Source organism: Danio rerio, chromosome 14, assembly GCF_052040795.2.
Source record: "Danio rerio strain M-AB ecotype USA chromosome 14, GRCz13ab, whole genome shotgun sequence".
Classification (NCBI taxonomy): domain Eukaryota; kingdom Metazoa; phylum Chordata; class Actinopteri; order Cypriniformes; family Danionidae; genus Danio; species Danio rerio.
In genome coordinates this window covers 50,722,501-50,737,500 of record NC_141034.1, presented here as the reverse complement: position 1 = coordinate 50,737,500, position 15,000 = coordinate 50,722,501, and the positions used below count along the sequence as shown (strand labels likewise).

At 36.6% G+C, this 15,000-nt stretch overlaps 1 protein-coding gene across 3 annotated transcripts in view; it reads right to left on the bottom strand.

Moving 5' to 3' along the window:
• Window positions 1–15,000, bottom strand: part of anxa5a (annexin A5a) — a 22,785-nt gene that overhangs the window by 7,543 nt on the left and 242 nt on the right. For all 3 annotated transcript variants that reach the window (XR_015506812.1, XR_015506811.1, NM_001113582.1), the window contains 5 exon segments: window positions 14,961–14,995; window positions 9,170–9,254; window positions 7,226–7,320; window positions 1,835–1,948; window positions 1,597–1,687 (listed from right to left, as the gene is read on the bottom strand). Coding sequence is in view for 1 of the 3 variants with exons in the window: in NM_001113582.1 (NP_001107054.1) it covers window positions 1,597–1,687; window positions 1,835–1,948; window positions 7,226–7,320; window positions 9,170–9,254; window positions 14,961–14,963 (388 nt within the window). In the remaining 2 variants the exon portion in view is untranslated.

Below are 15,000 nucleotides of genomic sequence, written 5' to 3'. Positions count from 1 at the left end.
TCCCAGTGATGGGTTACAGCTGAAAGGGTATCTGCTGCGTAAAACATATGCTGGATAAGTTGGCAGTGCATTCCGCTGTGGCGACCCCAGATTAATAAGGGGACTAAGCCGAAAAGAAAATAAATGACTGAATGACACAATTTCATATTTGGATTTCACATATACACCAACTGGCCACTTTATTAGGTACACCTGTCCAACTGCTCGTTAACGCAAATTTCTAATCAGCCAATCACATGGCAGCAACTGAATGCATTTAGGCATGTAGACATGGTCAAGACGATTTGCTGCAGTTCAAACCGAGCATCAGAATGGGGAAGAAAGGGGATTTAAGTGACTTTGAACGTGGCATAGTTGTTGGTGCCAGACTGGCTGGTCTGAGTATTTCAGAAACTGCTCATCTACTGGGTTTTTCACACACAACCATCTCTAGGGTTTACAGAGAATGGTCTGAAAAAGAGGAACTATCCAGTGCGTGGCAGTTCTGTGGGTGCAAATGCCTTGTTGATGCCAGAGGTCAGAGGAGAATGGCCAGACTGGTTTGAGCAGATAGAAAGGCAACAGAAACTCAAATAAGCACTCGTCACAACTGAGGTCTGCAGAAGAGTATCTCTGAAAGCACAACACGTCCAACCTTGAGGCGGATGGGCTACAGCAGCAGAAAACCACACCGGGTGCCACTTCTGTCAGCTAAGAACAGGAAACTGAGACTACAATTCACACAGGCTCAGCAAAATTGGACAATAGAAGATTAGAGAAATGTTGCCTGGTCTGATGAGTCTCAATTTTTACTGTGACATTCAGATGGTAGGGTCAGAATATGACATCAACAACATGAAAGTATGGATCCATCCTGCATTGTATCAATGGTTCAGGCTGCTGGTGGTGTAATGCTGTGAGGGATATTTTCTTGGCACACTTTGGGCTCATTAGTACCAACTGAGCATCGTGTCAACGCCACAGCCTACCTGAGTACTGTTGCTGACCATGTTCATCCCTTTGAAACTACAGTGTACCCATCTTCAGATGGCTACTTCCAGCAGGATAACACACCATGTCATAAAGCACGAATCATCTCAGACTGGTTTCTTAAACATGACAATGAGTTCACTGTACTCAAATGGCCTCCACAGTCACCAGACCTCAATCCAATAGAGAAGCCAACAAATCTGCAGCAACTACGTAATGCTATCATGTCAATAAGGAATTTTCCAGTACCTTGTTGAATCTATGATATGAAGGATTAAGGCAGCTCTAAAGGAAAAAGGAAGTCCAACCCGGTACAAGTAAGGTGTACCTAATAAAGTGGCCGGTGAGTATATGTTCAATATATTAGCTGTAATGTTGTTTTCATATATGCACATATATCGTATATTTGAACATATGTGTACATATTTTAAATTACAATGGTTGAAAATCTATTTATAATGGCCATTTTTTGCAATATTTGGAAATATACGTTGCATAAATGACAATTTATGTAAAATCCAAACATGATCTTTTATGTCATTAGCATATTCCTAAATATAAATGGACTCTGCCATGCAATAATTACAAAATTTTAGCCTAATTATGTGGCTGCACAATGAATATTACCTTTCTTATAAGCTTTGACAATCTCTTTAATCTCTTCACATGTCCTGGACGCAAGGATCTCGATTAATACTTGATCCTCTGTACCCACTCCCTGTGACGAAATGCAGAATTAAAAAGATAAACAATCTGAGATGAGATTGGCTCAGGTTTATCATAATGGACATTGTGATGGCAGTCACTTCTTTGTGTATTTTAATTATACTCAGTTGCTGATGGATGAAAGTATGTTTGCGGTTACCTTGATAGCCTTATGGAGTTCATTTGCATCATATATTGTTGGTGGAGCCATGAGGGCCACAATCAGATCCTCCAGCTTCCCTCCAAGCTCAGATCGGAGGTCTTTTACCAAATCCTGTAGATACGGATGAGACAAAATACATGCAAGGTGGATGTGGAGATTGTTCAGGACTATAAATATTTGGGTGTGTATATTGACAATAAGCTGGACTGGTCCAAGAACTCTCTGGTCACATATAAGAAGGGTCAAAGTAGGCTGTATTTCCTACGCAAACTCCGATCTTTTAGAGTCTGCAACACCATGTTGCGTATGTTCTATGAGTCTGTAGTGGCCAGTGCCATTTTCTATGCTGTGGTGTGCTGGGGTGGTAGTGTAAAAGTGGCAGATATGAAGAGATTTAACAAACTGATTAGGAAAGCTGGCTCTGTGGTGGGTGAGGAATTGGACAATATGGAAACTGTGGCCGAAAAGAGAACATTGTGCAGACTTCGGTCAATTATGCACAATGTAGATCATCCTCTTCATAATGTGGTTGACGAGCTGAGAAGTACCTTTAGTCACAGACTTACCAGCTTAAAGTGTTCCACTGAACGCCACAGAAAATCCTTCCTTCCCACTGCTATCAGACTTCATAACGTCTCCCTCAGTCACTTACCCTTACAGTAATCTATGCTATACCTTGCTGCTCGTGCCATATATTACTTATTACGGGTTTTAGTGTGTGGAAGTCTGTGCATTATGTTTTATGATGTGCAATAATCTACTAGGTGCAATATTTGTACGTTTTTTTACTGGGTCTTAAATATTTTTAGTGCAATATCATTGTTTTTTAAATGAGTGCTGAATCACTTTACTACTGAAATATTTTATGTGTAATTGTTTTGTGTGTAATATTATAGGTTTTGGTTAATATTATCTTCATTACTTGATATATGACTTAATAGTATTAGTTACCACTGATTCTTTTAAGTGTAATATCTTATATAATAGTTTGTATACTTATGTATTGTGGCTGTTTTCTTTTATAGATTGGTTGGATTTATGTGACTTATTTCACTTATTTAATTTATTTATTTTGTCTTGTGGTTTTGTGTTTCTGTGTTTTGTGTGTTATGGCAGTCATTACATAAGCAATTTCCTGCGGGATCAATAAAGTTTTCTAAGTCTAAGGCCCCGTTTACACTAGTGCGTTTTAGTTTTAAAACGGCGTTGTAGAATGAAAACGATCCGCGTCCACACTCGCGTTTTACCCAGCGTTTCTGAACAGCTCTCCGTCCACACCAAAATGCTGAAAACGCACATCACGTGACCACACACACACTCTCGGGCAAGCGCTCCAGCATTTCTACCCAGACGAGAGTTCTGCTTGTCGGACTGCTCATCAAGCATCTCCCGCTGGATCTAATCTCACTATATTTGCTAAACGTGATATTTCATTCATGTTGTTGTCTTTATCTAACGACATAGGCCAATTCCCTGACTTTGGTCATTGGAATCTATTAAGTTACTTGTTCACGGGTAACATGTTTTGGTTAAGCGCAAAGTTAATGATTAATCCAGGTACATTGACTGATCGCTTGCCTTTATTTCCTACAATGTATAAACTTATTGTATGTTATACTTTTATAATTATCGATTATTAAAACTGATATTCAGCAAAAGAGAGGGTGCGTTTCGTATTTTCACTGAAATTGAAAGGAGGCAGTTGTTATAGGCTCCGTTTTGTTATAAATATCCACACAGTGAAGATGACGCTCATATATGCAGCACGACGCTTCAACATTTCTGCTGTCTGTTAAGTTGCTAATATTAAAAAGAAAATAGGCAGTTCCTTAAATCATGTTTACATTTTATTGTTGAGAAAGTGAAACAACGTAGCCAGGGTGATGTGAATGAAGTTATAAAGTACACTGTTCCCTTTGAAGATTTACCCGTGTCCTCGGTATGTTTTCCATATCAAACTGAGAAGGGGGAGACTGCAGCCTTGATCAAACTTGCGAAGTCTTAACTTACAAGAAGAGGATGCGAGACTGATCTGTGTGTGGGCTACTTAATATTGAGGAAAAGCCCCAATCAGATAGGCAAACGTTTGCAGCCCCGCCTCCGTTTTCAGATGTCTCCGTCTTTCCCCATCCACACTGAGACGGAGCAGCAGCGTTTTAGAATGAAAACGGCCTCTCCAGCGTTTTCAAAAAGCTCCGTTTTCGGCGCTCGAGAACTCCGGCGTAGTGTGGACGGATGGCGTAACCGTAGCAAAACTTATGCGTTTTCAAACTAAAACGCACTAGTGTAAACGGGGCCTAAGAAAATACAATGCCCATTAAACTGTGATGCTCATTACAATTTTAACAGCATGTCAGCACTGAGTTATCTCCACATCAATAAGTGGATGATCCTATGTGCAGAATGATAGTCCAGAAATGAAGCATCTAGATATGGTGTACATTTATGCCACTTTTTTTTAGCAGTGCTATAATAGCAAAAGTATTTCCCCATTCATTTTTCTTATAGGGAGATCTTTCTTAATCATTTTAAAGGGGACCTATTATGCAAAATCACTTTTATAAGAGGTTTAAACACAGTTGTGTGGCAACAGTGTGTGAATATAGCCAGCCTCTAATGGTAAACATGTATTAATTCTACTTTTTATAACCAGACTTGATAAAAACAGTCTGCAGAAACACTTTGATTGACATTCTCTATTTGCATGTGTCATCAGAGGGTGAAAACCCCGCCCATTGGTGATGATTTCTCACTCATTAGCATAAACAGCCCTGATTGAGAAGCAGCCATCTGCCATTAGAGATTTGAATCTGCCACTATGCTGACACATAGATTTTGTAGCCCCGCCTTATTTTTAAAAAAAGCACAATCTCATTTGCATTTAAAGCGACAATCACTAAAACGACACAATTTGAATCAAAGCCTAAAAGGGTCCGTTTCAAAGAGTTATAAAACATTATGTGTGTGGTATTTCGAGATGAAACCTCACATACACACTCTAGAAACATCAGAGGCATTTTATATCTTGTAAAATGGGGAATAATAGGTGCCTTTAAGGCATGAACCAAACCAGCAACTATGATGAGAATCACAACACTCTGATTTAAAGCAAAGCAGAGTATGGAAATAAGGCAAAAAGACAAAGGTGCATGACTGCATGCTCAATGGATTTAAACATGGAAAGAACTACAATCCCACCAAACCAAATTATGATGGGAGACATATTTATTTAATGTATCCATAAACAATATATTTTGCATTTATTAAAGAATATGCATAAATATATAAGTATTTTGATTTTTTTTTATTTGTGGTGCTTCATGGGAGTGGGCAGAGATATGAATTGTGGAATTTTCTGTATACAGCTTAATGGGTAATGTAGTTTTCTGTACGTGCATGTGCACATTCTTAAGAAACAGCAAAAAGCTTTAGAAAATTATGTCAGTACACGGGCAATTCCTTCATTTTCAGCTTAGTCCCTTTTTTATCAGGGGTCACCACAGTGGAATGAACCGCCAAAACCCTATTTACTGTGCACAAATATTGTCAAAAGTATGAAAAATATAGTTCATATTCCTGAAAGCATACACTGAAACAAGGGACGCCCTAATATGGTCACCAAAGGAAACTCAAGGTCACCTGGTGGTCGTGATTGGTACTGCACCCAACAAAAGCTCATTTTTCAACCGAGGCTCATTCGGAAAATGTAACCCTATATACATTTCCGGATAGCACAAAATATGTCCCAGGAGGTACGTTTTTTTGCAGTTTTGGTTTTCGCGAATCCGCCAGAGCCTGCTGTGTATGCTTTTTGAAATCTCACTCATGCCATTCGCAAATGCTGTTGTTGTGTAAATCCACCAGAGGCCGCTGACGATTGACTGACCGATCGACTGACCCACCCTCCTCCTTCCCTAAACACAACAAATAGTGTTTTCAGAAGCATCGATTGACCCGTCCACTCACTTCCCTAAACCCAACCGACAGTTTAAAAAAATAAAAAATCAAGAAGAAAAAAGCCTTTGTCTGATTTTCACTACATTTTCAGATTTTACTATATTTTCACCCTGTTATTTACTTGTTTATTTTATTTCTTTGGATTCTGTTTTTGTCTTACCCGCTTTCTAGGATCGTTCCTCACCAGACTTGAACCCTGTCATGTGGTCAACTTCTCTCTGCGTCTCAAGACCACCGATGTACATGGCGAGATAACTGGACAAACTGTTAACAGCGGTAAAGCTGCCAATACGGAGGTAATCGGTCAGCTGGTAGCATTTGTTTTAAAGACGAAATGCAGCCATACGTACTTCTGGATAAATCATGATCTCCGGAAATGTGTATAGGGCTACGTTTTCAGAATGAGCATATGTTGTCATTTTTTGTGGTATTAACTTCAAATTTGGAATATTATTTGATCAGGTGTTTGGCTTTGATGCTACGTCAATTTTAGGCAAAATCAGTTTTTGTATGAAATATATTTCATATAATATAATCAAATGCGCATTTATTGTTTTAGTATTTTAAAATATTAGGCACATTACACGTCTTCCACTTTTTTAACCTTTTTAAATTCAATTTAAAATCGTATGCCGTTATAAAATGATACCAAGCTTAAATCTTTGCAGTAAGCCATTGAAGAATAGTAAACATTTAGGTTGAGCATGCTATTTTCATATCTATGTCTAAGTGGTTGTGACAGTTAAGGGGTTAAATAAAACTAAAAGGTCCTGTTTGACTCTAATTTAAATAATTAAGAGTTTAATTTCTACTGTCTATGTGTCAATATTTATGTGGATGTGTGGATATTTAATCAAGTAATTAAAATACTTATTAATTAACGAAAGTTACTTTTCAGACAAAGTTGGAAAAGTAAATTAAATACAATCGTTATAATGGGCGGCGTTGTGGCGCATTGGGTAGCACGATCGCCTCACAGTAAGAAGGTCGCTGGTTCGATCCTCGGCTGGGTCATTTGGCATTTCTGAGTTTGCATGTTCTCCCTGTGTTGGCGTGTGCTTCCTCCGGGTGCTCCGGTTTCCCCCACAGTCCAAAGACATGCGGTACAGGTGAATTGAATAAGCTATATTGTCCATTGTGTATGTTTGTGAATGAGTGTGTATAGGTGTTTCCCAGTGATGGGTTGCAGCTGGAAGGGCATTCTCTGCGTAAAACAAATGCTGAATTAGTTGGCGGTTTATTCCGCTGTTGCGACCCCTGATTAATAAAGGGACTAAGCCGAAAATAAATGAATGAATTGTAATAATTAGTAATGAACTGCTTTTCTGAAGTTACTTAGCCAACACTGTTTGGGACGTGACAATAATTTACATTCAGAAAACATATTATTCCTGGTCCGACACAAGATAATAATCTAATACCCCTACTCACCTTTCCGAAAGCTTTTTTATAAGCTGCTTTTATTTCCTGTCTCTGGTCATTAGATCGAGCTGCCAGTAACATGAGGATAGTGTCTTCATCAGTGCCTGAAAACAAAGCATCCGCATCAGCTCAGACAAGACGACAAAAGTGACAAATTGTCTCCAAGTTAAATGAGGATGTCTAACATTGTGTAAACGTTACCACAATTTCCAGACACATTATCGAGATTACTAATAATACCAATACTAATACTAATAAAATGCCCATTTCATTGACCAATGTATTTGGTTTAATGACCAAATGAACATTATTGTGCCTCTATTTCCATTACTATTTTTTATTTTGTGTATTTAATTTGGGATTTACTTCCAAGTGTGCTTAAAGGGTGAGTGCCTTATTTTATTTTGTATGTCTTTTCACCTATGGTTGAGAGAGGAAGCTCAGGGAAGTTTATGTTGTTGATTTTCATCTTTGATTTTTTTTGCATTAGGTAAGCTAGTCCTTTGTTTAAGTTGTTTTAGGCTATACTCACTCAGTTTGATGTCTAGTTTCTGTTAAAGTTCCTATTTTTCAATTTAATAAATTAAATTTTTTATTTTTCCCAAACTCTGTGTGCTGACTCCACTCTGGAGCTGAGGATTTAAGTGTGTTCTCCACGTTTCTTTTTTTATTAGTTCTAATTTTATTAGTTTATTAGTTAATATTTAATTAGTTTATTAAATATTATTTATCAAATTTTAGTCTTCTTTGTTACACCTTTTAAACAAAAAATCCTAGGACCCTATCATAAACCCGGCGCAATGCGGTGCAAGGCATGACACAATTGTTGTTTGCTCGTTTCAGCTCGGCACAAGAGCACGCTGTTTAAATAGCAAATGCATTTGCGCTCATATGTGCGCCCATAGGTGTTCTGGTCTAAAAAAGGAGGTGTGTTAAGGCGCACTGCTATTCTGAGGAACTAAAATAGATTGTTTAATAGACCAGATCAAAGCAGGTCTATAGTCAAGCGCAGAGCGTGTTAGTTGTGTGCCTGACTTAAACATTGCTTAATACACAAAGGATGTACAGCAGTACGCAAATATCTTTACAAGTGAAGAAGTATTAAAGGATTAAAATATTACAAAAATTATCATTTTCTAGCCTACATGAATAGAAAAACCACTGCCTCCATGCCTTCTTCATCTCGAGGGGCTTTTTTCAGTTTATTCATGACAATTTGCTTTTGTATAATGTTATTATTATTATTTATTATATGCATATTTATATTTGTTTTATTAGAAAACAAGCTTAGATTTATCCTCCTGTCAGGTTTTAGCCTATATGGGGCAGCATGTGTATTTGAAAATAATTTAGGTTTTTGAACACACTTCGTTATTATTGCTCATTTATTCGTTTGCTGGAAATTAGAACTGAATTTTACAATTTTGAAACACATCTTTGAGCTTAACAAACAAAATTAATTATGTATAGTCTAATGGATGTCTGTGTGTTCAACACATTTCCCTATCAACGAGAGTGAAAGTGAAAGTAAACAATTTTGAGGCTCATTCTCTCATTCTCACTCTGCATTTGCTCTGTTGAACTGTTTTCTGGCTAGTGAAGCGCTCAGTTATTCCACTTACAAAGTCCGCCATTTAAATAGCAAATGTGCTATGGCGCAATGCATAAAGGGAATGGGAGATGAGACTCTGATTGGTTAATTCTCAAAACACACCCAGAACTCATTAAAATAATAAGCTCAACCCTGTTAGACCATGCGCCATGGTGCAAAGCGCATTTTTCCACCCTTAAAATAGCAAAAGTGGACACGCCCTTAATGCTTTTGTGCCCTGCGCTTTGGGCTTTGTGCCTGGATCGTCAAAATAGAGCCCCTAGACTTTAAAAAGATTATAACAAAAACCAACAAAAAATAGCAATATTTTTTAAGTATAAAATTAACTTTCAAAGTCCTACCGATGCCTTTCATGGCCTTGCGCAGAACTTCGGCATCATGCTTTGCATTGAAGTGCACAAAGGGTTTCACACTGCCTCGACTTGCCTGGGGGAAAAAACACAACAAATCAATATACTACAACATATAATTTAATAGAGGCTGACAACTGGTTGTGTTCTTTGCAACTAAAATAAATAATGCGTCAAGGTAAGTATCAGGGCTGCACTTTTTCCATATAACCAGTTGTGTTTCTCTTTTCGTGCTTCTTGCAAAGTAACTAGTAAAAAATTTGCTGTTCGAAATATTTATTATGTTTAAACGAGTTGAAAATAAATCTTGAAAACAGCACTTGGGAAGTATTATAAAAATAATTAAAATTTCCAATCATTTTGACTCCAACTGTATTTATTTTTGTACGAACTATCCCTTTAAGTGTTGGCATGGTGATTGTTGTCATGGAGGTTAAGGGGACGGATGACTGGGTTACAGCAGATGCAACCTGTATCAGATCAGACTCAGGAAACCCACAGAATTGGTCACTTATTACCATCCCACAACGGCAAGAACCAAGCACATACTGTAGTAGTGCATCTACAGGGATTAGCCATGCCTGGGCTGGCCTGGCATATCATGTGTTGTTTCTTTAAAGTTTAATGACATGACACGGACAGTTTTACAAGCTGACATGATTCTCAAATGCAATCCAGTGTTGTTTTTGCACTGCATTATGCTGATATTCAATCATTTCATATATATTATAATAATAAACATGCTTGATACTGATATTGTGGTCACTTCAAATTAAAGAGAACAATGATTAATTAAAGGCAGCACAATGGCGCAGTGGGTAGCACAATCGCCTCACAGCAAGAAGGTCTCTGGTTCGAGCCCCGGCTGGGTCAGTTGGCATCTCTGTGTGGAGTTTGCATGTTCTCCCTGTGCTCGCTTGGGTTTCCTACGGGTCCTCTGGTTTCACCCACAGTCCAAAGACATTTGGTATATAGGTGAGGGATTAATTGAGTAAACTAAATTGGCTGTATGTGTGTGAATGAGTTGTATGGGTGTTTCCCAGTACTGTGTTGCAGTTGGAAGGGCATCCACTGTGTAAAACATATGCTGGATAAGTTGGTGGTTCATTCTGCTGTAGTGACCTGATGAATAAAGGGACTGAGCCGAAGGAAAATAAACGAATGAATGACACAATTTCATATTTGGATTTCACATGCACACTCACCGGCCACTTTATTAGGTACACCTGAACAACTACTTGCTAACGCATATTTCTAATCAGCCAATCACTTGGTAGCAATGCATTTAGGCATGTAGACATGGTCAAGGCGATCTGCTGCAGTTCAAACCGAGCATCAGAATAACTTATCTAAAAGACGAGAAAGCATTTATCTAGAATATGCCTAAATCTCACTGTGTTGATATCAAGGCATTCATTCATTCATTTTCTTTTTGGTTTAGTCCCTTTATTAATCTGGGGTCGCCACAGCGGAATGAACCAATTCACCTATTGCACATGTCTTTGGACTTGTGATGGAAACCGGAGCACCTGGAGAAAACCCACACGAACACGGGGAGAACATGCAAACTCCACACAGAAATGCCAACTGACCCAGCCGAGGCTCGAACCAGCGACCTTCTTGCTGTGAGGCGATCGTGCTACCCACTGCACCACCAAAAAGTTAATATGATTCAACAAAAAAAATTAAGGCAGCAATCATTTTTACAGTGTATAGACAATAAAGCAATACACAAGTACATTTTGTTATTATACCTATTAAAGTAATAACTTTCGCTCTATATTTTGGTGATAACAGTATATATCATGATAAAAGCTTCAGCGATTAATCTCGAACAAGACATTTTACACTGGCAAAAGCCAACGCTGTATTGTAGAAAGCATAAGATACTGTTTTTGGCATTGAATTGAACTGAGGATCTTAGGGTTAACTGATCCCTCAACTTCAACCTGAACTTGAACCTTAAACCCAAACCTTATCCTTCGCTCATCAACCTGAGCTGCAATCCTGGTCTATCTTTAATCAGTCGTGTATGGATTACAGATAGTCTGTGTGTATAAAGGGTTGCCAGAAAGATTACAATCACAGGGTTAACAGGAATTGTGGATTTGGTTGTTTTCTACCTGCTAAAGGTCATCCTAGAGACCTGAGGGATGACGAAAGGGCATTTATTGGAAACAGTTTACAGAATTATTGAATCATATTACCTGTCTGAGAATTTGTCAATGTTTTCTAAACAATAACGATGAAAAAAATGAGGCATTACATGCATGGCATTTTTATTTTCAAACACCTGCGCTGGCTAATGATGTTTATTAATAATGTTTGTTTGACATTTTTCCATTTCAGCACAGGAATGAAAATTGCAGGAATTTTTTTTTTTTTTTTTTTTTTTTTTTTTGCTTTTAAAACTGTTACAGAAATATTTTGCCCTGTAAACTATAAAACAAGCAACAGCTTTTTCTGATGCAATATTATAATATTTGGCAAAAAGTAAAAGTTGCATATTATTGCTTTTGACCCCGTTTGCAGGGACTAAAGTAACACAAGTGAGCGTCAAAAGTAACAACAATATTTGCTCGATTTTCTGGCTTAATCTTGTTTATTTTAAAAATATCTGACTATGACCTTATTAATAATCACTGCAAACATATTTTGTTCTTTATTTTTGCAAAAAAAATAAAAAATTAAACAGCATTTTCATTTTAAATTTCAGCTCCATCAAATGTTTCAAAAGTTCAGAGACCCAGATGGGATGTGATGGTGCGGGAAAATAAATAGGTGGAAGAAAAAAAATTGGTGGGAGAAAAAAACAGTGATGGGAAAGTATATATATATTTTTTTTTACAATTTTGCGTTTCCTCGCAAAACAGTTTTTCCACAAACACTTCCTGTTCACTTCATACACGTCAACCCTCCCTTTTTTTGCCAAGATTCTCCTGTATTTTACTATTCTATCCCACTATCATCCTATCATTAAGTATTTCCACATATTTCTCATATATTTTTAATCTTGAAATCACGCCGAAATTAACATAAAAATGTCAGCATTCACTTTCTTTCCATTAAAGTTTTGTCGATCGTCGCCCTTCCTATGCAACCTCTGAATCAGCGAATGAATGTATAAGTGCTGATTTACAGACGCGCTTCGTATTATAAAATGATCCCAGATCAGCTTCTGTACACACCATTTACAGTGGAGCAAAAGTGCAGGGTGTTCGGAAGCTGATCAGGGATCAGTTAATCATAAGAAGTGTGTCCATCACTCCGCGCTTATACATTCCTTCGCTGATTCAGAGGTTGCATAGGAAGGGCGATGGTTGACGCACAGCTAAATGAATAGAAAGTTAATGCAGACATTTTGATGGTAATTTTAGCGTGCTTTCAAGATTAAAAATATATCAGAAATATGTCAAAATACTTAATGAAAGGATGATAGCAGGATAGAATAGTAAAATATGGGCGAATCCTGGCAAAAACGTGAGGGTTGACATGTATGAAGTGAACAGTGTTCATGGAAAAACGACGAGACAGGAGTTTTTGCGAAGAAACGCAAAATATCTTTGTGAGGGAACATAAAAATGCTAAAAATATTCATATATTATTATAATATATAATATTATATTATGTAATATTATAATATATTATATAAAATACAAAAAATCACTTTTTTTTTCTCCCACCCAGATTTTTTTTATTCCACCTATTTTTTCCCCTCACCATCATGTCCCTTCCGGGTCTCCGTACAAAAGCATACCAACAATGTTAACATTTTCTACAGTTTTTGAATATTTTTTTTATATTATTGGCAATATGCATTAATTTTATAAAACATCTCAATCCAAACACTGCAAATTCTAATGTGAAATTGAAAACTAAGGTTTGTCTATTAGCAGTGGGACATGAATAACAGTGTTACTTTCATCCACACCAGAACTTTTGCCATTTAACCCTGATTTACTTTTAAACTGAACAACTCAGACATTGCAAACTCAAGCATGCGCTATTGCACTAAATTTCCTGTAGATTGATCAATAGTGTGAAACATATTGAATAAATGTCAGTATTTGACGTCATTATGACGGTAGTTTAAGATGATGGATCGACATTGGATTTTGGTCACTTTACATGACAACCTAAATCAACCAAATGTCAACGCCATTTGACCGTTATTGGACGTCAAAATAAAGTTGTCATTAGATGCTGGCTATACATTGAATTCTGGTCACCTGACATCCCGTCCTAAATTGAACCTTAAATAAATGTCTTATGACAGGCTCTTTTATGTTGGATTCTTCTATACAAACACAATGTTTCTCCCCATAAACAAATAATATAGAATAATAAAACTGTCAGAGATAAATACAAATCAATTTCCTATGATAACTGGGTTAAAAAAGAGATATTCTATTGGTCTCGCAGTTATTAAACAATGAAGGATATTTACTGACTTATACTGAATTTTTAGAGAAGTTTAGTTTTCCAGTGCCTCCACAAGATTATAGTACAGTAAATGATGCAATACCAGCAGGCCTGGCGAGACTTTTGCAGGGTTACAGTGAACCAAATAAACAGTTAAAATGAGATTTTATTAGATGGTGTTGAAATCAAAGATAGAAAATGTAATAATACATTTCTTAGATGTTTGATTCAATATCCTGCGAATTTTAGACACAAGTATTTTTGGAATAACCAATTTGAGAATATCAAACGGAACTTGATCTAGACTTATAACAACAAATAATGTGTCACTAATAAAGTCAGTGAAATCTCCTTAAAAATTATACATAAAATATATCCAATCAGCCAGTTTCTCAAGAGATATAGAGTTGATCTTTCTGAATCTTGTGTTTTTTGCAGAATGGGTGTTGAAAATCATCATCATCATCATAATAATAATAATAATAATAATAATACATTTTATTTGTAATGCGCTTTTCTTAAACTCAAAGCGCTACAAGGCAAAATACTAACAATACAAGGCAAGCAGAAACAGCACAACAATAAAAAGATGCAATAAAACAATAAGAATATGAAGCATAAGATAGAATAAAAAGACCGTTGAGTCTGTATTTGTTTTTCAATTGTATGTATGTTAAATATTTCTGGTTTGATGTTGAATGTGTATTTAATATACTGAGTGGTCATAGAATTAATATAAGAGATGTCATATTTTATGTAGATCAAAAAGGTATGGATAAGAATCTCCTGTTTATGGTAAATCTTTTGATATTATTAAGAGAGTTTCATATACACAAGTGTAAATGGTCGGAGAGGAAGCCTAGCATCTTCCATTTCAAGGCTGATTTAAAAGTTTATTTTGAAACTCAATAAGGACTTTCAAGTCATAACCAAACTGTGAATATACACCAAAAACTAAACTCCTCTACTCTATGGTAATTGTTATTTATACCCGTTCTTTTTTTTCTCTCCTTCTTTCTTTCTTTTTGTTATTTTTCTAACAGATTTTATGCTAAAATGTGAATATCCTATTGATTTGTTACGCATTTGATTGAAAGTGCTCAGCAAATACAATAAATAAAAAAGCTACAAATAAATTCATAAATAAATAAAAAATATTAATGTCTTATGGCATTGTTTGCCTGCTGGGTTGTTTAATAAACCTATATAAAAGACAAAAAAACAAGTCTAAAGTCAACCCTACAGAATAACACAAAACGAAGCCCTACATGAACCTAAAGGCAAAGGTAAAATAAATTATAAATGTTTTTATACACTAAAACTGGACAGAAATATGGGATAAATGCGGTTTATCACTTACCATGTGTACAGATGCAGGCAGCACTGTGTGAACTTCTGTA